Source organism: Leopardus geoffroyi, chromosome D3 (assembly GCF_018350155.1).
Source record: "Leopardus geoffroyi isolate Oge1 chromosome D3, O.geoffroyi_Oge1_pat1.0, whole genome shotgun sequence".
Lineage (NCBI taxonomy): Eukaryota > Metazoa > Chordata > Mammalia > Carnivora > Felidae > Leopardus > Leopardus geoffroyi.
This window is the reverse complement of record NC_059339.1, coordinates 66,423,084-66,449,745: the sequence shown is the minus strand read 5'-3', so window position 1 is coordinate 66,449,745 and position 26,662 is coordinate 66,423,084. Positions and strand designations below refer to the sequence as shown.

General features: G+C 52.1%; 1 protein-coding gene across 1 annotated transcript in view; it reads right to left on the bottom strand.

Annotated features, from left to right (window-relative positions):
- Positions 1–20,077, bottom strand: part of RNF165 (ring finger protein 165) — a 113,606-nt gene extending 93,529 nt beyond the window's left edge. Inside the window, exon 1 of the mRNA XM_045458285.1 lies at positions 19,189–20,077. Within this exon, the coding sequence (XP_045314241.1) occupies positions 19,189–19,819 (631 nt within the window). The 5' untranslated portion in view covers positions 19,820–20,077. The remainder of the gene's footprint in view (positions 1–19,188) is intronic.
- Positions 20,078–26,662: the final 6,585 nt, after the last annotated feature.

The following is a 26,662-nucleotide window of genomic DNA, read 5'->3' as shown; positions in this document are numbered from 1 at the left end:
CAGAGGCTTGTGGCTCTGGCCCTCCCAGGTCAGGAGCAAGAATGGAGACTGAGAGGTGGGTCTGGGTCTTCACCGTGGCTGAGGGTCCTTGGCCAAGCCCTTTCCTCTCTCTGGGCTCTGTTTCCTGTAAAATGAGGGGTGGGGGTAATAAGCTGGATATCTCTGAGTCCCCTCCTGCCCTGCTATTCCAGGCTTCCAGTAAGAACCCAGAAAGCTGAGTCTTGGTGGACAGGAAGACAGAATCTTCTGTCACAGCCAGGCCATCGCCAGGAGCCCGGGGAACCACATGCCCCCAGCCTTCAACATGGGAAGTCTGTGTCTAGTTACTGTTCCTGGAGGCACATCTCATTTCCCCCAGCAGAGGATCTGAGGCAGAAACAGGGGACAGTGGGCATGACACTGGTCTAAGGCGCCAGAACCCCAGTCTTCTCCTCACCAGCAGCTCCTTGGCCCCATCACTTCTGCTCTGATTCTCAGAGACCCACCCCGCCCCCCTTCTTGTCTCCACGGAGTGTCTACCGAGGGAGGGGGAGGGATCCAGGGATTGGCATCCAAGGTCCCCCACCAGTGGCAGTGAGGTAGGCATAGGGAGCAAACTAGTATTCATTGAACACCCACTGCTTACCAGGCACCTGTACTGAAATCTCACTGGATCCCATTTCACTCACACAACTTCTCGGGAGGTTAGAGCCTCACTCACGCTCACCCGGCAGCCTGACCCAGAGCCTGCTCTCCGGACCCCCAGGCCAGCCTGCCTCTGTGGCAGCTTCCACTCCCTGCGCCAGCCACTGCATGGTGCTCCCTGTGGACTCTCACTGAATCCCCCCAGCCACCCAGGGGCCGGCCATGATTATATCCCCATTTCTCAGATGAGTAAACAGAAGCCCCGAGAGGTTAAGTGCCTTGCCCAAGGACGCACAGCGTTTATTGAGGGTCTACTGTACACACGCCCCGGGCCGGGCACTCCACGACCATCATCTCAGTCTCCACTCCAACATCTTACTGTATTCTCGGGGACAAGATGCCAAATGAGAGCTAGTCAACAGGACAACAAGGAGAATCTGCAACTAGATGAATGAGCACATCCCATCAATACAGCGCAGGGTTTGATACCAGCTTGGAGGGTGGCTTCCCCCTTCCCACCTTGGGGCTTTGTCCTTGCCTAGTGGGGAAGCCATAGAAGGCATGCTAGCCCACCCACCATAACGCTAAATGGAAAAGGGCACACACAGGACGTCAGTGTAAGGCCCGGTGTACGGGTCGGAGAACCAACGGAGGCAGAGCTGACTTCTCTGCCAATATCCATTCTCTCCTTCTGTGGTAACAGAACTCCCGGATTTAGCTAGCACGTGGCCTTCCAGAATGAAGACCACATTTCCCAGCCTCCTTTGCAGCCACACAAGGTCATGTGGGCCAGTTCTGGCCAATGGGATATGAGTGGGTGACGGCAGCTTGTGTCATGCTCCTTCTACCCTTTCTTTCCTTCCTCCATCCCACTGCTTGGAAAGTGGACACGGGGGTGAAACCACTCTGGACCACGCAGAAAGGGGCCACGCCCTAGGGAGGGGTGCAGCAGCAAGAGAGGAGGTATCTGATGTTTGACATCGAGTACCCACCTACCAGGCCTGACCAGGAACACTAACTCCAGGCTGTGCCAGAGAGCTGGTAGCCCCTTTGAGCCACCTTCACTTTGTGTCTCTGTCACCAGAGCCAAACTTACACCCTACCAAATAAACCAGTTCAAATAAGCTAAGGCAGAAGAGCCTCCGTAGCAGGTGTTGGCAGTTTGAGGGTTCTGGTCCACCTGAATTAAGCTCAATACAAGGGTGCTGTGTGCTCAGAACATCTGGTGCAAAATCAGGCTGCATTAACAGAAGCGTGGATTCTCGACTAGGGGAAGGCATCTGCTGGAGTCCATACTGGCTGCCTTCCCATTTTATGGGCTTTAACCAGCTGGGGCTCATCAAAGCAAGCGTCCTGGATGGGACCAGAGACACCCAAGGAGAAGGAAACGGGGGTGTTTGGCCTGAAGAACCGTCAGAAGTCTCCAGCAGAGCCCCGCAAAAGCTGCCAAGAGCCGGTGGCAGGGCAGGAAAGGCCAAGGCCTGGGAGGCAGGGGACACGAAGCAGCCATCCCGGAGACAGGCCCAGGAAATGCAAGGGGAAACGCCAGGAGCAAGCTCACCACCCACGGGCCACTGCCGTCCATCAGGACACGATGGAGTTCCGTGTGTGAGTCAGGTAGGCCCTCCTCCTCCACAACCCATCTCCCCCACTGACCTGTAATAGTGTCTGCCAGGCCACCTGTGGAGAAAGATCCATTGCATTCTGTTCCAGAGGCCCCCAGGAAAACAGACGCAGCTCTTGGAGGAAGGCTGCGTAGGTCCATGAGCCATGAGGGCTCCTCGAATAGCTCGAGTTCCTACAGACCCCTACCCCAACACACGCAGCTGTCTTACTCCCTGCTGAGCGACGCGGTGTCAGTGTGCGTGCGCTGATTCAGGGCTGGGCCCTGCCTCCAGGCTGGGGATACTGCCTCCGGTCCTGGAAAGGACATCAACGTCCAAGTTGCCTTTAAACCCAGGCCTCAGTTTCTAGGCCATGACATTCAAAACCACTGCTTGCAACACCTCAGTTTTCTTATTGTTCAGTTGGCTTTAGTAAAAGCTAACCCAAGAGCAACATGGGATGATCGGCAGGGGGTGCCTATAAAGCCCCCAGTGGGACAACATTCCGGGACTAATGCTTCTCTCCCACCAGGCCGGAGGCTCCCACAGCCAGCTGAGGGTCCACAGTGCTGGGAGCCTCCCAAGATGCAAGGAGACAGCCTCTGCAAACTTGACCATTTTGCTCAAGACACAACCTCATTCTTGGCCAGCCCTTCTCCTGTCCTTTTCTTCTTCAGAAATCCAGGGAAGGGAAGCCACTGTTTGGAGCAGGGGGACTAGCGTGGCCTGTCCACAGGCAACAATGCACCAGGCAGGCCTCCTCGGAGAACACTCCAGACCCTTTTCCAGACTGGGGCAAGTCCCAAACCCTGCCCCTAGGCTAGGGCAATCTGCATTCTAATAAGCTTCCAGATGATTCTTACTTGATGTAGACTTGAGTTTGAAGCTCCTTGGCTGGGCGATCCCCAGTGTCTCTCTCCCACACAGGTGGTGGGCTTCCCCACCCAGCTTGCTGGGCCTGCGGACCTGCACACCCGCCAGGACATCCCTTTCCCTCCCGCACTCCGCCGGCTCGGGGAGCTCCCCGGCCTCCAGTCTCAGCGCTGCTGTTCCCTTCCATGATTTATGACTGTGACTCCCACACACACTCCGGAGCAGGAAAACCCAGCGCACTGTTCACAAATTAAATCCAGCCCTCCTCTCCTCCCAGGTAATGGGCCCATCTGATGATAGAAGAGCTTATAAATGGCTATCATCAAATTAATCTCCATGTCAGAGAAATAATAGCAGCTGTAAATAAGACTGAGTGTGCCTGGCTTACCAGCTTGTTAGGACACTTTATAAAACAAGGCAGCAACATTAATACTGCATGGTCTCTTTAATTCCCCCAACCACCTGGGTGCAGAAGCTGAGCACTGAGTGAGGAGTCTCCTGGGCAGCAGGAGGAAACCCCAGCAGAGCAGGGCTACTGACTGCTTCCTGGCCCCACTGCTTCTTCTCCCATCTCTGCTCAAACTGTCCCCACAATCATCACTGGGGCTCTCTGGGTTAGGGGGCCACCAGCCATGCTCACTGCTCCCCATGCCCTTCGTGTGACTTCCCCGCCTCCACGTCCTCCCCTCTCTCACCTCCTGCTGACATGGTCCTCATCCTTCACCCCAGCTCGAGACCCACCTCTTCCATGAAGCCCTCCAGGCCACTTGACATCCAAAAGGGGCTGTCGATGTTTGTTTTATCCATCACCAGGCGGCTATAGTGGATACCATAGCAAATCAGCTGTGCCTCCCGCATTAGCCCACCTAGCCACTGCCCCTCCTGGGCCTCAGCAAGGCCCGGTGGAGAAAGCAGAGTCCTGAGGATGGGAACAACGGGATGCCACAGGCCCCGGCTCTGAGGCAGGTGTGGGCCCCTTACCTTGGCCAGCCTGACCAGGGGATATGGAGACGCTCAGGCCTCGTGGCTTTAGCCTGGCTGAAGGTCTCCATCTGTTTGTTGGAATTTTAACGGTGTGACTTCATTGATGGTGGGATGGGGGCCTCATTGGGCACAGGTGGCATGTCAGTGACAAGAAGGAGAAGGAGGTCCCCATCTGGAGACATTTAAGCCTGTATGTTGCGAGGTGAGGAGGTGTCACCGGTATACCTGTGTGCACGCGTGTGCGTGGCTGCACGTGCATAGGTGTGCATTTATTTGCATCTGTGAATGTGTGTACCACACATTCCGATCCCGCACAGGTGTTAACGAGTGTGAATGAGTGTATGTGCTGACATTCTGACTGCGTGTGGATTGTGTACGAACGTGTATTACACGGGGACCATGTGGGGTTGAGTGCGTGCGTGCGTGCTGGGGTTGAGCACCTGAGTGCATTATTAGGTGAATGTCAAGAGCTGTGTGGACCGTGTGCAGCGTGTCAAATATAGCTATGGGCACAGGGGCATGGGGGCTCCCAGCTGGGTAGGGAGAAAGCCCACCCCGTGGCATCTGGACAAGGTCAAAAATATAAAAGGTGGGAGGAAAGTCTTAAGCAGAGCAGGGCTTTGTACAAGGCCCGTCCCTCCAGGGGCCGAGAGCTCCCTCCAGGGTCTCCTCCGCTCCCTGGCTGGAGCTCCCCCAGGCTGGCCAGCAAGGGTGTCGCTGGGAGGGGGTGACCTGCTCACCACTGACCTCCTGATCTTAGAGTCTTCTCTTCAGCAGGTAAAGATGGCCCTCCTGGGAGGAAGAGTGGGCTGGAGGGGTGAGGGGGGGAACTTCGAGACAGGCAGTCACCAACCGATAGGCCACCTTTCATGGCCTTTCTTAGCCTCTACTTCCCCTCACATAAGGAGCTGCTTTGGGCCAGCCTTGAGGTAGATGACCCAGCTCCCAGGCTGTCATTTCCCAAACGGTCTCCGTGCGCCAAGTTCAAGGGATGTTTTAGGACTCACCATACACACACACAGTTCTGTGGTCAGAGAGTATGGGGAAGTGCTACTGAAACAGAACCAAAGGGCATTCAGTACTGTGCAAGCTACCAGAACCTTCAGTGTGCTTACATGCATGGGGACCTCCATGACAGGGGTGTCGCGTGCAGCATTTTCCCAAATGGCGGAACGTGTAACTTTTCTGCAGAAACAACATTTAACAGCTCAAGGGGTCCTAGTGTTTGGGTGAAAAATGCTGCCCCGGGGCCCTAGTTCAAGGGTCAGTCAGCTCAAGGCCCATGTCCTCCAAGACTCCTGGACACCACGTCCCCCTCATCTCGCCCTCGTCTGGCCTCCTCCCCCTCCTCCCAGCAGTCAGCCATGATAACCCTTGGAAGGTGGGGGGAGGTTATCCCGTCCCCTCATTGCTTCCTGGGCTGGGCGAGGAGGGGGTCTGTCGAGATGTTAACCTTGTTTCCTAGGCCTTCAAGGGCAGTGCCCTGGTCCCGCCCTCAGCCCGAGGCTCAGAACATGCCATCTCTGGGTAGGGCGTGTGCACTTCGTTCTTGACACAAGCCAGTCAACCAGCAGCCACGCTGATGGACGGGCAACACTGCTGTGCTGACAACTAGGAGTGACAAAGCCCCGGCTGCCCCGCAGGACATCAGCCTCACCTCCAGGCCCCACGGGCAGCATTCTGCTTCTCAGCCCGCCTGGTGCCCCTGCAGCCCCTCTGCCTGCGAGACGTTGCCCCGGCCCAATCCCCTGGTCAAGCCCACGCACGCTCCAAGACCCAGCTCCGCACCAGCTCCCCCGGGCACTGCCTTCCCCGGGACGTCCCCGCGCAGGCTGACAGAGCACCTGGTACATACCTGGGCCCTCACTTCTGACTGCTCACGCACCTGTTTCCCACCACACGGAGTCTGTTTAGGGTAAGGCGCTTAGGAAAGCGGCTGGCACGGACAAGTGCCCCGTGAGCATATGCTATAGTACTCCTGTTGTCGTTGTTACCCTTGTGTCTCCGGTGCCCGGGACAACGCCTGGGCCAGGGCACATGCTCAGTGCACACCTGTCAGATGAGCTGCACAAAACCACCATCGGATCTGAGCCTCATGATAAGGGGGGGCCAGTGGGGGTGGGGGCATGGGTTTACCAGGATTGTTCCCATTTTACCGATGAGGGCACTTTGGCTCCAAGAAGTCTTGGCTCCTTGCCTTTGTTCCCCTTACCAAATTCAAAGTGCCTCCTAGAAGCAGGCAGGGGATTCTGTATGTGGCACGTCCCTAGTGGACAGCCACATGGAACAAAAATAGCCCCATACTCTGTGCCGGGCATCATGGGGGGCCCATTTAAACCCCACGCAGCCTGGAACGTCAGGATGAGGACCCCATGCTGCAGAGAACAGAACCAATGCCCCGAGAGGGGTACCTGCTCCAGAGGGAGGTCACGAAAGCCCCAGCTCCCCTAGGGCAGCCTCGCCCTCCGCAGGCTCTCCCGAGGGGACGGCACGCTGACCCACTGGAGCGCTCAGGCAGGGGGTGGGAGAGGAGGCAGAGAGTTATAAGGAAGATGGCTGGGGGTGGGGCAGGGGAGAGAGCAGGGAGAGCGGGGCTGGAATGGGTGGGATGACAATGAAATGAGAGGGCCCAATGCTCCAGAAAAGAAAAAGAAAACTCAGACAAGGATGACAGCCACAGGACTCGGAACATTCACCTCTTGGATCGGATGTGGGCCTAGTGGGAGGGGGCGTGGGAGGCAGGCTGACCTCACAGCTCCCCCAGGCAGCAAAGGGCAGATCTCTCTCCCTCCTGGGGAACAGCTCCAGCTCTGCCTCTTCCGGGAGGCCCTCCTGGCTTCTCCAGGCCTCAGCGACCTCTCCCCATCCCGTGTGCCAACCCTGACCAGTTGCCTCCAGGCTCCATTTCTAGCCAGATCACCATCGGCTTTGCCCTCTGTGTCGCCCAGTCTGGGTTTTCCACCCACTTCCGGGGTGCTCGGGGGTCTCCCCAGCACCCTAGGTTCTCATGAACTGCGTATGCAATGACACGGGAACGTGTCCAGCCCCTTCTGGTCTGCCCCTAGACTGTCCCAGGGTTCCAGGCCCAAACAAACAGGATGCATGTTCAGAGGAGGCAGCGGGAGCTGGGAATGACCATCTTTTGCTAAGCACCTCCAAGGTGCCTTGTACCTGATATGTAATTCCTTCATCCTCGCTGCTCCTGACGCTGATACCAATAACAATTACCTCCATTTTTTGTTATGAAGAGAGAAGGCTCAGAGGGACGCAAAGTACCTGGCTAGTAGGTGCCAAAGTCAAGAATTGAACCCGAGATTTCCCGATGCCAAAATCTGTGTACTTCCTGCTACCACTTAGTCTCCCCCAGTGGTCCTCAAGGAGACCCAGCAGGCACAGCCGTGCCCTGCCCAGGAGCAGGCCTCAAGGTCAAGGGGGCCCTTAGTTTCTCTTTGGGGCCATCCACAAGTTTTAAAAATAGAAAGTGGTGATGGTGGCATAGCACTGTGAATATACTCCATGCCCATGAACTGCTCACCTTAAAGTGGTGAAAACAGCAAATTTTATGCTATCCAGCAGCTCCCCCTTATCCACAGGAAATATGTTCCAAGACCCACAGTGGATGCCTGACACCAGAGACAGCACCAAACCCCCATATATACTATGTTTTTTTCCTATACACACCTACCTGCAATAAATGTAATTTATAAATAAAGCACAGGAAGAGATTATCAATAACTAATAATAAATTGCAACAATTGTACCAATATGCTGTACGATACGCCGTACAAATAAAAGTTACGTGGACGTGGTCTTCCTCTCAGAACATCTCACTGTCCTGTACTCAGCCTGCCCATGATGACGCGTGGTGACAAAATGCGTCCATGATTGTGGGGGGGACGACCAGGCACTGTGACGTAGGTTAGGCTGCTACTGACCTTCTGATGATGCGTCAGAAAGAGGATCATCTGTTTCTGGACTATAGCTGGCGGTGGGTAACTGACACCGTGGAAATCAAAACTGCAGAGGTAAGGGGGAGCCACTGTATGTATTTTACTACAGTAAAAATGAGAGTCCTGGGGGAAGCCCTGCTAGACACCCCCCACAGGAAAGCCTCCCTCCCTTGCTTCTTCCTGGGATTCGTCTCCACCTCCCGGCCTCCCCCACTCAGACCCTCGCTCCCAGTCCTCGCCCTGGCTCTCCAGACTTCGGAGGCAATACGGCAGATGAGGCACCATATTGAAATACCATCCTTCTCTCTCTCTGCCTAAACCCCACACTGTCTTTAGCCTCACCCAGTTGTGCCCCTGACAGAGCTTCACTCGACCACCCCTGTGAGGGCTCCTGGAGCTCAGGCCGCTTCCAACTGTCCTTGAATCTGGACCAGGAAGAACACTGGCCCCTCAGAATCAGGACACCCAGGTCCCGATCCTGACCGGGGCGCTCGGGAGCTGGCTTTGCAACTCCAGCCACTGGACAGGCTTGGGTTTCCGGTTCTGTGACGAGAACTTGCTTCACCCAGCACCCCTCATACTCTTCCCCGGGAGCACCCCAATGTCAATGTAAAAGAACAAGCTCCCCAGCCATGGGGGTACAGTCTGACCTGCCCACATGAAATGTGTCATCCAAGTCTTCTATTTTCACTCAAAAGTTCACGCAACCTTTGCAATTGATGACTTAAGAGATCCTTGTCTAGTTTAATATAAAAACCTCTTTTTCCCCAGATTTGGTAGTAAAACTGGAAACCACGCTATGTTTCCATGGCATGGGGCATGGAAGGGCCGTTTTTGGCCTGGAGTCACGGGTTCTGCTGTCTGTCCCTTGCACACCTCTCCCAACTCCCCGCTAGTCTAGATGCTCCCAGAGGGCAGGTCTGGACCACCCGGCCATGGTGAGCACAAGAGGGACTCCGAAAAGACTTAGTGAGTATTGCGGGAGACGGTGAGTGCCACCTGCTGAAGAGCAGGGGGGACTGTGACAACACGTCTCTAACTTCCTCCTTCCCATCCTTCATGTCGTGCTCCTTCTTTCCTCCACCTGTCTCCTGGGGGGAGCTCGGACTGGTCAAGGACCCTTCAGGATGAGGTGGGGATAGAATGCGAAAATGCCGCCCAGGTTCCTGTCTGGGGTCCTTCTCCACCTTCTCCATCACTCTCCCAGTTCACCTGCCCAGGTGAGGGCTGGTTGGCTGTTGTTCCCTTCACCACCTGCGACCTCTCTTCCCCTCCCCCCTCCCCACAGCTGCCTCTTACTGCCCTTCCCCTCTGGCTCGGCTCCAGCCCTGCCTCCCGGGCACCCCTGCCTGTGGCAGCCTCAGTATCTGTCCCCTCAGCAGAAAGGAGTCCAGGAGGCACTGCCTCCCAAGCCCAGCTTCCACCCAGACCAGCCGCTGAGCTCCCGGCTCAGGCCGGACTTGCACCTGTGCCACAGTCTACCCAACCTGGTGTCCAAGCGCAGCTCCAGCGAGTTCCAACTAAATCAAGGCCGAGGCTCTGTCCAGCTACCTCTTTTGTCTCCCTCACCTGGACACACAGGCTCCCAAGCCAGGCGTGACCGTTAGTGCAGGGAGCCCTGTAGAAGGGGACAGCCCTGTGGACCCAAGCCTTCCCCTCATGTCTCACCTTCCCCAGGGTTGGATTTCTCAACTCTGATCACGAGGACCATGTCTCCTAGGTGGAGGTGGAGGCCTGGACAGGCCAGCCGCTCTTTCCCCGGCCAGTCCATTCCAGCTCGCCTGCAGGGAATGCCCCCCACCCCCCACCAGTCCGAGGAGCTCCACCCTCCGGCTTAAGGAACGCTACCAGGATCTCCAGTCCTGGGGGGAAGCATTCATCCATTCCTGCCCACAGAGTTTGGGGACGGGAGCAACTGCTCCAGGAGGCGGGTGCCTGGGGAACACGGGGAGAGGGTGGCACGGAGGCCCCGGCAGCTGGGGGAGCAGAGCCGCGGCGACACTGGCTGTGGGGGAGGGGCAGACTCGAGCGCGCCTCCGCCCCCTTCCCTCCCACTCTCAGCCCCAGACTGCGAGCGGCAGCTGTGCCAGAGCTTCCTGCCCTTCCTTGAGACAGGTGTTGGCCCAGTGCTCACTTCCTCCCAGCCTCTCCTCCACCCCCTCTCCACGTGGCAGGCTGGTGCTGAGTCAGCAGCCGCCACTTCCTGTCCCCGCCGCACCGCGGCTACCTGGGGGAGCGCTGAGCCCCGACGGGCCAGGCCACCCACTGGGTGACTTCCCGAGCGCTGTCTCCCCTGCCCGCGCTGGCTCGCCTGGGGGGGGGGGGGGGCGGGTAGGTTTCAAGGAAAGGATGCCTTAGGAAAGTACGGGAATTTCCCGCTCTGAGGCCGAACCAGGGCAGCTGCGCCGGCAAGCCGCCCCACCCTGAGCTCGGCCCGCGTCGGGTCGGCGTTCAGGGCCTCTGCGGGCCCCTGGCTGCCGTCCCGCGGCGCGGAGAGCCGGCCAGCGGAAGTGGCCTATGAAGGTGGCACTAAGGAAAGGCAAAGAGTGATGCAAGTGATTCTCATCTGGGGGAAATCCCAGTTTTTGAAGGCAGGAAGGGGCCATTCGGCCAATCATCTCCAGTAGCAGACAGCAAAGAGGGCACCGAGCAGTCGGATGTGACCCACAGGTCACACCCTCGCTAATTGGCGGAGCAGGACCCCGCGTCCGGGCTGTCCCCACTGCACTGTCCCGCCTGTCTGAGGACCACCACTAGGGAATGCCAGTCAGTGCCACTACCCTGGCCTTTGGCTGACTTCTCGTTTTGTTTCATATGTGTCACTTTCTGTGGCAAGTCCTTCCCCGTGAGACAGACACGATGGACCTATCATCCCCATTTGACTGACCGGCCAACTGAGGCCCAGTGGGGGAAGCTGACCTGCTCATGATCACAGGAGTTTGTGGCAGAAAAAAAGACCAGCACCCAGATCTCAGAAGTTTATGCAAACCTTCCTGCTTCCAAGCCCTCTCTTACCCGCCCTCCTCTCCACCTATTTGGACCTGTTGATGGAAGAGGCCGACGGTGAGCAGAGAGGCTTTGGAGCTGTCAGACCCATCCCGATGACCTCTCCTCCCATGTGGCTCACAGCAGCCCTCAACCCAGTGCCCTGTGAGTGCGATGGACTCCACCAGCCCAAGGGCAGAGCCACCATTCGAGGGGAATATTGCGCAGCCATTAAAAGTGATGCTCATGGGGACAACATAGGAAAGCATGAAAAGGCTTGTGACATGTGACGTAAAAAAAATGGAGAATGCAGGAGTGTATGTTACTGTGTTTACAGCTCTCCGCAATATATACATGTATGTGTGCACGAACACGTGGAAGGAATTTCACTAACATGATCGGAGGGGGTGGACATCCAAAAGATTTCTTTTCCCTTTGGTCTATTTTCTAAACCTTCCAAAATGTCATTCCACTACTTCCATGATAGAACACAGATAGAAGTTGTCGAAACACCAAGCTCTCCCTCCTCACGTGGGTAAAGTCAACCTTTCCGCAAACGTGTGGAGGCAAGAATCCTGGCACTTGCCTGCCTTGGAGTCTCTCTTCTCAAAAACGGTGAAGTTTGATGAAAACCATTCAAACTGAGACATCAGGGCACAGCGGGGCACAGCTCCCCAGGGGTCTGTGTCGTAAGGGAGGCTATGGAGAGAATGGCCTACTGACTAAAGATGCGTGCATATAACCGAAGAAGGGGATTTCAAGACTGCAGAGAGAGGGTTTTGAGGAGTTGCCATGTAAACATGAGGAATTTTTATTGAAGTGAATTTCCTAACCGCGCTGGGTACAGAAGTCTTAAACCACAGGACACTGTCACAGTCCCCTTTCCTCTGTCACTCTTGGCATCTCAAACTCACTGAACTCAGCTCTCCCTGAAACTGACTACTGCTCCCATCTCCCAGTTTGTCTTCATGGCCGTACACACTCCCAGGCACTTCACCCAGGCTCAGTTCTGCTCACTTCCTCTTATGGTAAGGCCCCTTGTGGGAACTGTCCTTCCCATCCCCCAGACCTTTGGTTTAGGCTTCCATCACCCCTGGAAGCCTGCCATGGCCTCCTCCCCGGCCTCGGCCCCTTGGCTCACCCCTCTGTCATCAGCTGCCAGAATGAGTTGTCGAAATACCACTCTCCCCAAAGAGCTCCCAATGGCTAAAGGAGCAAGTTCAAACTCTGCTGAAGCTTCCCGAGGCCTTCAAAAACTGGCTTCAAAATATCTTCCAGGGTTTCCTCCCACATTCTCCAGACCACGTGCTGCTTAACCCCTGGAGCTGTGCACTAGGGAGAAGCAGTGACAATGACCCCAGGGCCTCCTGTGGCCATGCAAGGCGACAGACCTGCACACACACCCTTATACACATGCACACACGCATACACGTGCATACACACACACCCTTCCTCATAGGCACATCCTGGTCTTGCCAAATCAGCGGAGCCTCTTGGCCTTAGCCAAAGTCTCACTTCTACCCTACCCCAACCTGCAGCCCTTCTTCCTCTTCCTCCCTCCTGTATTTATATGACCCTTTGAGGCACATCTTAACTCCACTTCCTCAGCAAGGTCAGCTCTGAGACTTTATTTGATCCCTCACGAATAAATGCCTCCAGTTATGGGGGATGGAGGGGCAACCATCTAGCGGACCCTAGGCACCTGCTGCGTGCCAGGTGCCTTTGAATAGTCTAGACACATCCTATCAGGTATGATGGTGGTCACTGTTTAGAGGATGCTCAGAGCAGCGGTCTAAGTTCACCCTTCCAGGTCAAGACTGAGCTAGGACTCAACCCCGGGACTGCTTCAGGCTCTTCCCACTTCGCCCAGTCAGGATGTTCTGCCATCACAGAACATCTGAGACAGCATCTCGTTTCCTAAGCATTCATCTCCCAGCCTCAGCATAAACCTCAGGAGGGCAGACACCCAGGCCCTACCTTGCTTTAGTATCCCCCTTAGCTTGGTCCCAAGTAGGTATTCAATAAACGCTCAATAACTAAATGAACAAACAGATGAGTGGATGAATGAATGACTGAGTACATGAAGGCACAGGCATTGCAAGCAGCTGTGCTTCAGGGTTATGAACATTTGCTTTTAGTTCTCGAAGCATCCAGAAAATCTGATTCTCTCCAAAGCAAGCTCTCCCCATGACTCTCCCCCCAACTCTCTTGGAAATATATTGGCTCATCCGTGGCCAAGCCGTACCGGAAACTAATAAAAACTCATTCACATTCATACAGTGTTAAGCCAGGAATTTTTAAAGAGCTATTTAGATCCATAGGAAAACAAACGCACAAATGTCTGGCACATTTGTGCAAACAGTAGTCAGGTAGGATTGAGAGATCCAGAGTCATACTCTGAATTGGAGTCAAGGGTGTGTGTCTCCTGGCCAGGAAAGGGGCTTCACACTGCACTTGGGTCCAGCTCAGAGCTGCTGCTTCCCTCACTCAGGAAACCAGGAAATGAGTAAGTTTTCCAATGGGACACTTTAGGCTGCTTATTTAAAGATGGGAGAGATGTGGGGGGAAAGGATGGGACAGGAGGAGAGCAAACTGTAAAGTGAAGAAAAGAGGACCCAGGTCTCTGTCACCTGCATCTTAGAGCATCGAGACTCTTGATGGTTTTCCCCTAGTCTTGAGTGATGAATTGTATTTGCTGGTTTATAGGTAACTATTATTTAAGAAAACTCATCAATTAAGTGGTCCTTATCTGATGCTAGTTTCAAAAGAGTTCTTTTGTTTGAAAAGAAGACTGGTAAACAAGATCTGTGTTTCATCTCATTACAAAGTCTGTGCTGTAGGATCTAAGTAACAGATGGCTTTTCCAAAATCCTGGAGTCAAAAGTTATTAAAACGGATATGTGTCAGATGGTTGAGAGAGTAGATGTAAAGTACAATGGCTTTGTAATGATTGGATCATCCAGTCAGGGGAAAAGGCTTCTTCATCTGAATGTGTTTCTTCTGACAATCTGGGTGAAAATAGAGTATGCATTTGATCAATTGCTAAAGCATGACTTCCCACTAACCCCACTAGCTTTCTATATTATTACTAGGTTATGAGACCATCCTTGCAATGTATTGTTCAACAAATTCTGACACACGTAATCTAGAGAAATAGGATCTTAGCATTGGTTAACATCAATCTAATAAAAGCCACTGCTCTCTAGGACAAAAATGAGGGTCATCACCTGATTTAGGGTACTTTTACCATTGTTGAGGATGGGTTGGGGAATGGTTGATTTTGCTTTCTCAAGCTAGGAACAAAATTAAAAGTTTCATGTAAGCCAAAATAAAAGAAGAAAAGGAAGGAGGAGGAGAAGCAAAAAAAGAAAAAAAAAATCCTTGAAGGCCTGCATACTCTTCTTGTACCAACTACAGCATGAGCCTCTGCTGGGAACTTCCATGTGTGTCCATGTGTCACAGTAAATCAGCTCAGCTTTCCCACCCAGGCTGGGGAGAGCATGAGAACAAAGGCCCAGAGCAGAAAGGGCAGTAATGGGAGGAGAGGAGAGTCCTACCAAGCCACAAAGAAGCCAAGGAAGCACTGTGGTCAGGCAGGGTGCACCTCCGTGGGGAAGGAATGCCAGCAGAGGGGCAGAGGGACCCCAGGAGACAGCCCAGAGAAGGAAGGAGAAGGTACAGCCCAAGGAAGAGCGGCTCCAAAATGATGACCCTTTGTAGAAACCGTGAATTTCTTTAATGAACTGATTTCCTGGGTGTCTAAAATGTTCATTTAGCAAGACTTCTTCTGGGCTGAAATTGAATAGGTGTAATTGACAAATGCTTGAATTTGGGTTCCACTCTGGGGGAAAAATACCTCTCCACTGGCTTCTCAAATGTAATTATGGAAAAAAGATACACGATAAGGGCTTTTCTTCCAATTCAATTTGGGGGAAGTTTCCCTCCTGATCCGCACCCCACCTCCTACACACATGCGCGCGCCCACACACACACACACACACACACACACACAGAGCGACAATGGCAAGAGATCGGGCTTTCTTTCTCAAGAGAGGCAGTAGGGCCACAGATGAGGCAGCTGTCAGGGAACCAGGCTATAATCAGCTTTAACTGGCTTACAGCCTACAGAGGACACAGACCCTCTTATTTCTACGGTAACAGGTCAGGCTGCTGACCCTGGGATAAATGTGGGGGTGGTCTGGGTTGGTTTCTGTTGCCAACATCTTCCTTATGCAGGATCTCAATGCAAAACTTACACTGCAGGTCCCAAGAACTTAAAGATGCACATGGAAGAGGGTACTTTAAAATTCTAGACCATGGTTTCCACTGCATGTAACATGTTGCCCCCAGCATGATTTATAAGGACAGTAAATCAATGAGACAGTAAAAGGAAAAGTTCAAACACAACCAAAAATGGGTTTTTCAGGCGAGTCTGAAATGCTACAAGATTGCTAGTTAAGAACAGTATCCCTTTTCTCAACCTAAGTGTTATACCCCTCCCTCTTCCCCAGCATCACAAACTGAGTGCCATGTAACTTAGAAACTATGATGAAATGTGCAGGCTATTAGGTACACAGGTGGCCAAAGGCAGGGTCCCTACGCAGTTGAGCGTTTTGGTGTGGCAGGGCAGCTGACCCTTCCCATGGTCCCAGGTGTCTACTGTAAAAAGATACGGACTAGATCTGTACCACAAAAATAAATAAATAAATAAGAAAGAAAGAAAAAAAGAAAGGAAAGGAAAAAAACAAGGCATTCACTCGAATCTTACAATGGGAGGTGGGAGTGGTGGGTGGGTGAGGGTGGGGATAGAAAAGCAAGGGAAAAAATCTAAACAGCAGGATACGACAATAAATGGGAAAACAGCAAGAGAAAAAGCACACTAGGTTAATATAGGAAAACTAGTTCTTTATTGAGAGATTGTATATTAGTATTAGTGGATTCTGTGTGTAACAATGTCATCATGCACACGATACAAAAAAAAAAAAGGCTGGGCCCACCATGCTTCGGAAGGGCAACAGAACAAAAGCAGCGTACAATGAGCAGATGGCCGGGGCTACACGACCACAGTACGTTTCAGCAGGGTGACATCTCTAACCGAGCGCTGTACATTGTCAACTGGGGGATGTAAAAAAATACAGATCATGCTTTAGTTTTAGTACAAGAAAAGGTGAAAAAGATACACAACCAAAAGGATATTTGATACAGAAAAAATTACCCACAAAATAAGAACAAGAAGTAATTCAGCACAGCAGAACACGCTATCCCTGTTTAATGGAAAACCATTTTGCTGGGGATTCTTTTTTCTTCTTCATTTTTTTTTTTTTTTCTCTTTCTTTTCAGATTGCCAAATGGCAATCTGGGGCAGCCACTTGGGACTTTATTTTGGAAGGGCCCTCGAAGTAGGGGCCTTATTCTTTCATTATTGCCGCTGTTTTGTTTCAGTTTTCAAGCAGGTCTGGCTGGTGAGGCAGCAGAAGGGAGCCGGCTGTTAAAGGGGCAGCTCTGAGGGCCAGGGCGGATGTCCAAAGATGCTCTTGACATTGTACAATTAAACAATTAAGACACCACGGCCCCGGCTCCCCCTTAAGCCAGGGACCTTGCTGCACCAAATTTTCAGAGGCTATGGAGTGGAAGCAACTGCCATTTCATCAAAGATTTTCAGAGATGTGTAGATACACTCATTATTTTTGGCCTCCGACTAAATGTAATCTCTTCACTTATTCCTGGGTGTTGCCAAGAAGCTAGCTGATGGCCACCCAGATAAGCGGGAAATGGGGTGCTACAGCCTCCAAGCCAAGGCAAAAGGAATCCACTTAACAGGGATTTACAGTGCAATGTACTCAGCTAAACAAGATGAAGATACAAAAATGGTTATTTCTCTACATCTATTCTGAAATGGCCTACATCCTACACTACTACAATGGAAACTAAAAAGAACAGACTTAAGCTGGCAAGCTATCTAATAGTTTTACAAGAAGATTGTGGTGTAGGACCTTGTTGGGTTAAGCATTAGTATCCTCTATCAAAAGGTCATGAATTCTTATCTCATGGTGCTAAATTTTACCCACAGCCCCACTCACCCTCAGCCCTTGAATTTCCTGTGGGCGTGTTTGCCATGAAAGTAAACTTTGACTGATGGGCAGAATTTGTTTTGTTGGGGTTTTTTTTGGGGGGGGGGGGTGTATTAAAAATAAAATTTAAAGGCAGCTGAGCAATTTGAATTTCAAAACGTAAAATCGGCATCCTGCAATGGTATTTAGAGATCCGTGGTATTAATGAGGATGATAATGATTTAATCAGGATAATTATACTTTCAGGCTCAACATCCTTCTTAATCATTTTTGAATTTCTGCCTAGTGTAATGTTCCACACCCGCTTTAAGAGGAAATGCCAAGTAATAAGACATAATTGTGTGTTGGGGGAGGGGGTTGGCATTTCAAGGGAGATCTCGCCCAGCCCCCGCCCCACTCCTATTCCTCACACACCCACCCCACACCCCCTCCACCGGCCTGAGATAGGGATACTGCCGCTTAAATAGCAATGCCTTCCTCAGATGGAGACAGGAGATGGTTAAGAGGGGTGTCACAATACAGCTAAATGCGGAGGCAGAAGGGTCACAGCGCACACAGCAGCGAGTTGACCATTCACTGAGCTACACAATGAAGAAAAAAAAAGATTTGATAAATGCAGAATGTCATCATTCTATCATCACACAAAAAAACTGCGGTTCAAACAGGCCTAAGGGGGCCAACCTTGCCTTTTAGGTTCTGGGGAGAGGCGTGGGGCTGGGGACAGCTGGGCTGGAAGAAAGAGGGCTGGGCTTTCATTTTCTTGCCCAATCGGGCCCCTGGGGCGCACTAAAGCGCTGGCCCCGCGACCCCACCCCCTGCTCTGACTCGGTGGAGCGGCCCTGGTCGCAAAGGGAAGACATCATTCTGTGCGTGAGGAAGGGGGGAGGAGGGAGGGCCTTAGCCAGCAGGGATTTAAGCAGACTTGGAGTGGGAGAGGGTAGCAGAAACATTTCCAAGAAGAGAAATGTGAGTCCAGAGGCAGAATACAAAAAGAAAAAAAAAAAAAAAAATGAATCTAAATGCATCCCGGATTTGCTTTGGGAGGTGGGAATTTTTGATTAAAAGAAAATGGAAGAAATGTAGGGGGGGGGGGAGAAGAGGGGGAAACCAAGCTATTGTTGGAGCAGAATGTAAGGGAAAGGGGATGTGGGGAAGGGGACCGTGCAAACACACCCCATATATCACAGTTAAAAACAAAGCCGGCGCCGGCCTGCTGCTTTGTCAACGCCCGCCCGGGGCAAAGGCCTGGCGTGGAGGCAGCTTTCCACCTCATCCTCACACACAGCGCGACACCCAAGGGCCGGGCACCCCGCTCCGGCCGGGACCAGGGGTGCACGGCAGGGCACGTCTGACTCCTAAGCGCGCACACACTTACACACACGCTCACATACACACACACACCCAAGCATACTGAACCCATAAATGCAACTGTCATACAAAGACAATGGTGGGGGTTGGGGGGGATAGCACAAGGGAGATGCAAAAAAGGGTTACAGGGGAGAAAAGGATGGGACGGGACGGGAAATCATGCAAGTGCCCACCAGAGGGTGGGGGCTGGGGCACGGGATAGGGCAGATGCCAGATCCCAGCTAACCAGCCTTCGGTATCAATGACCAAAGAGATAAAGAAATACAAACACAACACAAAAACATATATGCCTCAACACACACACACACACACACACACACACACACACACACACACACACCAGAAAACCAAGTATGCTTGCACACACACACACACGCACACGCACACGCACACGGTCATGTACCTCTCGCCTTCTTTCGATCATACAGGGCTAGGTATTAGGGAAGGGGCTGTGATTTGGGGGAACCGCGTCCGCCGCAAAGAATAAAAAATGGGGCTGGGGAGGGAGGGACCCAAATTCGCCAAACCCTAACTTCACTACAAAAGCTCCCACGAGGGCGGCCACCCCCACACTGGGGGTCCCCCAAAAGGGAGAGGGGAGAAGCCACCGCTCGCCCTGCGTCCCCGCGGGTGTGCCCTGAGCCCCCGGCCGCCCGCGGCGCCCGCCCCCGCCCCGCTGCCTGCGGCGATCCACGCTCCGAAGCGGACCCCGAAAGGAAAAAGCGATACCTCTGTTTCGCACAGAGCCAAACACTGGAAGCACGAGATAGCCGACGTGGACCAGGACCATCCTGGCTCCTCGCGCGGCGGCGGCGGCGGCGGCGGCGGCGGCTGCGCGCGGGCCCTTTGTGGCGCGGCTCCGGGGCGCGGGCGCGGGCGGCGGCGGGGCTGCGGGAGCCGCCGGGGCGGGAGGCGGAGCGCGGGGCGCGGGCGGCGGTGGGGCGGCGGCTGGCGGGGAGACAGATGGCCCATGGAAAGGCTCCCTTCCCGGCCCCTCTCGACATTCAAAGGCGCTGGGGCCGCAGCTGCCGCCACACAAAGGCGCGCGCAGCCAATGGGAGCGGAGCGCAGCGCGGCGCGGCCTCGCCGGAACCGCGGGGGACAGCGGGGACCGCGGGCGCGCGGGTGGCGGGGGGAGGGAGGGGTGACGGCTGCGAGGGCGCGGGCGGCCAATCGCGGAGGCCCGCGGCCGGGCGCGGGGAGGGGTGGGGGGGAGGTCAGCCCCGCGGGGCGCGTGGAGCCTGGCGCGGGTCCCTGGCCGCCCGCAGGCCCGAGCGCGCGCGTGAAGCGCCCTGCACACAGACACGGGCGGCGTGCACACGGAACGTGCACACACCGAGGGGGACGTGCACCCAGACATGTGGAAGTGCGTTCGTGCGTGCGGAGAGAAAGGCACGAGCGCACCAAGTGCACACGACCCGGAGGTCCTTGCACACCGCGCACAGGTCACTCGGGGACGTGCGCATGGGGGCTGGCGCACGTGCAGAGCCTGACTGCGGGCACAAGTGAAGGTGGAAAGCGAGCAAGCAGCAGCACACAGGACCCAGGCACCGACACACAGACATGCACACACCGAAAGCCTTGTTAAGGCAGGACACGTGCCAAGAGCACATTCCCAAAGACACACAGAGGGGACACACAATGCAGACATGTACACTCCCAGGCTCCCTGCCCGTGGCAACGCTTTGTTGCTTTGGCAGAGCACAAAGCTCACAATAATTATTTGCTGAATTGAAATCCACTCATAACACTGAAGTATGTGCACGCCGAAAACCCAGAGCCACCTGGCCACCATTCACCCTGCTCTGACACAGGCACAAGCAGCCATGTGCACAGACACGCCCACTTCCTCAGCCGGCGGGGAGGGGGGTGGGGGGATGGCACACATGACATCAAGGCTAGGAGGCTCCTCAGATTTACACGTGGAGGCACAGCTGGGGTGTCACGTGTGGCCTGTGGCCGGCCTGCCAGGTACAAGCAAGACAGAAGTGAAGAGCCTTCACCCCACAGCCCTGATGTCAGGTGCATTGCTAAGACTGTGTCCATGCACGCTCAGCCCGCGGGCTGTGAAAGTTCCCCGCACAACCCTCAGACCAAGCTCTTAGCCCACACCAAGGCCAGAGTGTGCCCAGAGCCCATCCACAGGCACCAAGGTGGAAGACATTTCCTACATTGGGACTTGTCTTCAAATCCCAATGCCTCCTTTATTTAACAAGTCTGGTAAAAAAAAAAAAAAAAAAATTACATGGTGAAATCATAGTATACGCAGCTAAAAGGAATCTAATACAACCCAACCTTCCCCCATTTTAGAGACAAGGCAAAAGAAGATCATTCATTGAACACATGATAAGCTTGTGTCCGGGCATAGGGAGGCCATGCAGGATCCCTTGACATTCCAACCCTTGCGGGCAGAGGGGCCTCAGGCAAGTAAAGGCAGTCACCCAAAAGCCTGCTAGGGGCTGAGATGGAACTTAGCATAGGGTGCTGGGTAAGGGGACACCTGGGGGGCACACCTAGCCCAGTGGGCGAGAAGCGGGGTGGGGGCAATTGGCTTGACTCCAGGAAAGTGACTTCTTCTTTTTTTTTTTTCAACGTTTATTTATTTTTGGGACAGAGAGAGACAGAGCATGAACGGGGGAGGGGCAGAGAGAGAGGGAGACACAGAATCGGAAACAGGCTCCAGGCTCTGAGCCGTCAGCACAGAGCCCGACGCGGGGCTGGAACTCACGGACCGCGAGATCGTGACCTGGCTGAAGTCGGAGGCTTAACCGACTGCGCCACCCAGGCACCCCCAGGAAAGTGACTTCTGAGACAAAGCATGAAGAGTGGCAGGGGTGAGGCGAGGCAAAGAAGGAGACAGTAAAGGGAAAACCATGGCCTGGCTTTGCCAAGACAACTACCATGTTCCCGGTGGCAGCAGTAGGGCGGGATCCCAGGGCACAGCGTTCTCTCCCTCCCAAGCACATATATCCCTCCGACTTCTTCCCCACCAACCACCTGTGGCTGCCCCACAGGGGTGAACTGGGGGAGGACATCTCCCGCCAGGCCCAAGCCCCACTCTGGAGGGTCATTTCAACAAGCTTCTGCCACCAGCTCTTTCCTGTTTTCATAATCTGTCAAATAAACACAATGCCACCGCTAATAAAAATTCTTGAAAAAATGAGAAGACCTGGGACACCTGGGTGGCTCAGTTAAGCAACTGACTTTGGCTCAGGTCATGATCTCACCGTTGGTGGGTTCAAGCCCCGTGTCAGGCTCTGTGCTGACAGCTCAGAGCCTGGAGCCTGTTTGGGATTCTGTGTCTCCCTCGCTCTCTGCCCCTCCCCCACTCATGCTCTGTCTCTGTCTCTGTCTCTCTCAAAAATAAATAAAACATTTTTAAAAACATTTTTTTAAATGAGAAGACCTTAACAAACACTTAACTACTAGAATTTTTCTCCTGTTCCATTTCAGGCTTTGCCAATATGCATATAAACCAGATTTGTCATCATAATCTACATATTTTTTATTCTGCGTTTTAATCTTAACATTTTATCAGAGACATTTCCCCATCCTTTGACATAATTATCTTCATAACTTTCATTTTAAATGTTTTCATAGTATCCAACAAGTGAAGGTACTGTGAAATTACTCAATCATACTCTATTCTTGGGCATGTAATTCACTCCCACTTTTCCCTTACTGGAGATCACACGATAAACTTCGTGCCTATAGCTTGTTGCTTTTGTTAAACTGTAAGCTTAGAGCAAACTTCTAGGGTTGGCATTCTTGAGTTGACAGATATGGAAAAACTTTATGGCTCTTGCCATACATGGCTTATGAAAAGATTAAACTCACAGTCAGTACTCCCAGCAGTATATAGCGTCCCAATTTCTCCGCAACCTTCCTCGCTTGAGTAGCTCTTCTTTTTTTTTTTTTAATCCTACTTTATACCAGAGCAGCTCACAAAGGCTGATGACTACCCGACCTGCCCTCGTCAGCGGGGTGGTTGGGCTACAAACTCTGAAATCGGATTGCCTGGCTTCACAGGCTGGCTCTTGGACAAGTTCCTTAACTTCTCTAGGCCTTGGTTTCAGTATCTGTAAAATGGGTGTGATTATAGTTCCTCATGGGGTTAATGTGAAGGTCAAGAGACCTCTGTCTGCACTTGCGCAGTACATACAATAGTGGTGGCAATTCAGCTCTTCGTTCTTGCCCCTTTACTTCTCCGTCTCCCCTTGCCCACTACCCTTTGTCCTCCTGTCACTATTTATTTTTGCCTAAAGCATTTAGCGTAAATTATACTGTAACACGGAACATTCGTCAGACAAAGGCAAACATCCAGGAATAGACCAAGAATGATACCATGACATGGAATATCCATCAGACAAAGCGGAAATCATGAGTCCAATTACAAGCTGCACCCTTCTTACTCAAACATCAGAGAAACATGACAGACAGATGACCACATTCACCAATACGCCCACATGCACACAGACGTGAGCCTCCTGCTAAGAAGGAAGTATTTCGCATTACGAGAAGGGGTTTCATTTTGAATGAAACCTTGGGTGTTTACCATTCCGCAGCCTCAATGCAACCATCTGTCCAATGGGAATAATAATAACCCCTGTCAGACTACCTTAAAGGTTTACTGTGAGGATCAAATGAGCAGAGAGCCATGGAGCCACGGCTAAATTCTAGAAGCATAGAACACGGAAAATTCTAGAAGCATAAAATAGTGGTATCTCCAAGAATGAAATTTGATTATTGTTTTGCCCATCTCCTTGTCTCATGGATAAGGACACTGAGGCTCAGAAATGGGGTTATGAACAAGGGCACCACCATTCCTGGATGAGTCAGAACGAGGATCCTTGTTTCCTGGCACATAGCCTAGTATTGCTGCCACTTCCCACTGGTTCTCCATCACACCAGGATGGCTGTCTTCCACTCTTCCTCACATTAGTTAATGTCCACAGGATACAATAAAGCAGATTCCTGAGAAGAGGAATATTTGCGGAAACATTCCATTCATCGGGGTTTATCTTTATGTGTGCTTCCTGCCCCCTGCCAAGGTCAATACCTAGAGCATGTTTGCAGGCTTAGCATGTAACATTCAGGAAGAAATATTTAAAAACTGAAAGGTGAAGAAATATTTTAAAAATGAAATCTGTAATTCCTGATCCAAACTAGAGAAACATCACCCTATAAGGTAGAAATAGCACTGTCACCTTGAACCTTGGCTCATGCTTGGATTCCTCACTCTCTTTTGTCTCCACCTTGGCTACCTGCAGAAGGGGTTCTACAGAGCTTCTTGATTCTGGGGCCCAGACGCATCTGTTTTGAGAATTACTCCTTTGGAGCCCAACATTAGATCTGGGTTATGACCTCCACTGCCCTTTAGTCAACAAACGGAAACAAACCTAGCACATCAGCCACGTAGACATCCACAGTTTTCCAAAACAGACGACAGAATTCCTGTTCATCTCCAGGTTGGGTTGGCATCAGGTAGACACAGCTTTCAAAATCTGTGCGAAACAGCTGGACTTCAGTAGACGCCCCCTCCACGACTGGCGTCACAACAGCCTCTGTGCTGAACATGGCGGGGTTCTAGATGCAGCCTGCCACAGGAAGAGGCACGGCCCGGGGCGCTGACGGTCACTGGGGAGTCAGGACATAACTGCAAGAAAATAAAGAGGGATCCAAGAGAAGCTGCCCCAAACCAGGGATGATGGTGAGTCAGGCGGAAGTCAAGATGGGCTTGAGCACTCAAGAAATCCTTCAGGACAGAGCAGGGTAGGAGAGGACCCTCAAGGGTGGGGTCATTTGCAACAAGCTAAGAAAAAAGAGGGAGGTAAAACATGAACCAAGGCCCAGAGGCAAACAGAGGAGAAGAGAAGGAGCTGAAGGGGTGAAAGAGAGAGAAGGAAGGGGAAGAAAGGGAGGAGGAGAGTGGAGAGAGGAAAGAAGAAGGGGGAGGAGAGGGAGGAGAAGGAAAGGCAGCAGCAGCAGCATCTTGGGAAAAGTGAGGCTACAGGAGAGAGCTCTGTGCTCTGCACTGACCTGGGACATGGGGTGGATGGAGCAGGCAGGAGGGGACTGCTGACCCATGTATGCCACGCACAGGCACTGACCAGGGCTCCAGGTGCCAGGAGTTGGCCGAAGTCCTCAACCAGAGATGGACCAAAAGGAAACGAAGCAGGACCCGGGGTCCATGATCCCCTTCTCCATTGTAATAGGGAAATTATTTGAGCCCCTGCCTGTCCAGGCTGGCAGTGAGGTGGGGTCCTGTGGCTACATCCTGGGGAAAGGCATGGAAGCAGGAATTTTATGGGATGGCCTTCTTAGAAAATAGAGCTGTTTTGGAGGATGTCAGGAAATCGTTTAAAACAAACAAACAAACAAACAAACAAACAAACAACTGGTAAATAGAATCAAGCATGTATCCTGCCTTTCCTCTATGAACTCTATTTCAGGTTAATGAAATATTTGATGAGGGGAAGTTTCTCTTTATAGAAGTATTGGCTAATAAATGAAGAAGAAATGAGATGATGAGAATATCATCGTAATGAAATAATAGTTCTAGGCAATGGCCATTAATAGCTGTTAGTGTCTCCAAAAGAGAGACAGTGCGAGGTGACATGTGTCCTAATAGGACAGCCGGCCACCTCTGAAGTGGTCTTTCCAGAAAAATGGAACCTGCACCTAATGAAACTTCTTGATCTTAATTCCAAATTGATTGGAAGCACAGGAAATAGAAACATATTAAAAGATACCATGGGATACAACGAGCAGAGTCCAAATTGTGGAAATGCTACAGGACAAACCAGCCGTGTTTCTCACAAATGAATGGATTATAAAGGGGAGAAAAAGAGACAGAGGGGCAACCTATAGAGACAGAAGGGATATATCAATCAAATGCAACATTTAGACTTTTGTGAAACACGATTAGAACAAAAAAAAAATAATTGGGGAAATGCAGACAATGGATATTAGGATATTAATTTTTTCAGATGAGATCATGGTATTGTGGTTACGTTTACACAAAGTGTCCTTGTATTTCCAAATGCTTTGCAGATGATATTAACTGATGTTTGGGGGCTCAGTCAGTAGAACATGCCAGTCTTGATCTTGGGGTTATAGGTTTAAGCTCCATGTTGGGTGTAGAGATTACTTTTAATTAATTAATTAATTAATTAATTTATTTATTTATTTATTTATGGAAGGAAGGAAGGAAGGGAGGAAGGAAAGAAGGAAGGAAGGGAGGGAGGAAGGGAGGAAGGAAGGAAGGAAGGAAGGAAGAAAGGAAGGAAGGAAGGAAGGAAAGAAGGAAGGAAGGAAGGAAGGAAGGAAGGAAGGAAGGAAAGAAGGAAGGAAGGAAGAAAGGAAGGAAGGAAGGAAAGAAGGAAAGAAGGAAGGAAGAAAGGAAGGAAGGAAGGAAGGAAAGAAGGAAGGAAGGAAGAAAGGAAGGAAGGAAGGAAGGAAGGAAGGAAGGAAAGAAGGAAGGAAGGAAGAAAGGAAGGAAGGAAGGAAAGAAGGAAAGAAGGAAGGAAGGAAGGAAGGAAGGAAGGAAGGAAAGAAGGAAGGAAGGAAGAAAGGAAGGAAGGAAGGAAGGAAGGAAGGAAGGAAAGAAGGAAGGAAGGAAGGAAGGGAGGAAGGGAGGAAAGAAGGAAGGAAGGAAGAAAGGAAGGAAGGAAGGAAGGAAGGAAGGAAGGAAAGAAGGAAGGAAGGAAGGAAGGGAGGAAGGGAGGAAAGAAGGAAGGAAGGAAGGAAGGAAGGAAGGAAGGAAGGAAGGGAGGAAGGGAGGAAGGAAGGAAGGAAGGAAGGAAGGAAGGAAGGAAGGAAGGAAAGAAGGAAGGAAGAAAGGAAGGAAGGAAAGGAAGGAAGGAAGGAAGGAAGAAAGGTAGAGAGGAAGAAAGGAAGAGTGGAAGGTTCTTACCTCTTGGTGGGGGAGGAGTATAGGTGAAACCAGAATGGCACTGAGTTGATAATTGTTGAAACTGAACGATAGATATGTGGGGATTCATTCTACTATTCTCTCTACTTTTCTTTATGTGATGGTTAATTTTGTGTGTCAACCTGACTGATCTAAGGGATGCCCAGAGAGCTGGGGAGACATGATTTCTGGGTGTGCCTGTGAGGGTGACTCTGGAAGAGATAAGCATTTGAATTGGTGAACTGAGTAAAGGACTTCCTGTTACCAGTGTGGGTGGGCCTCACCCAAGGC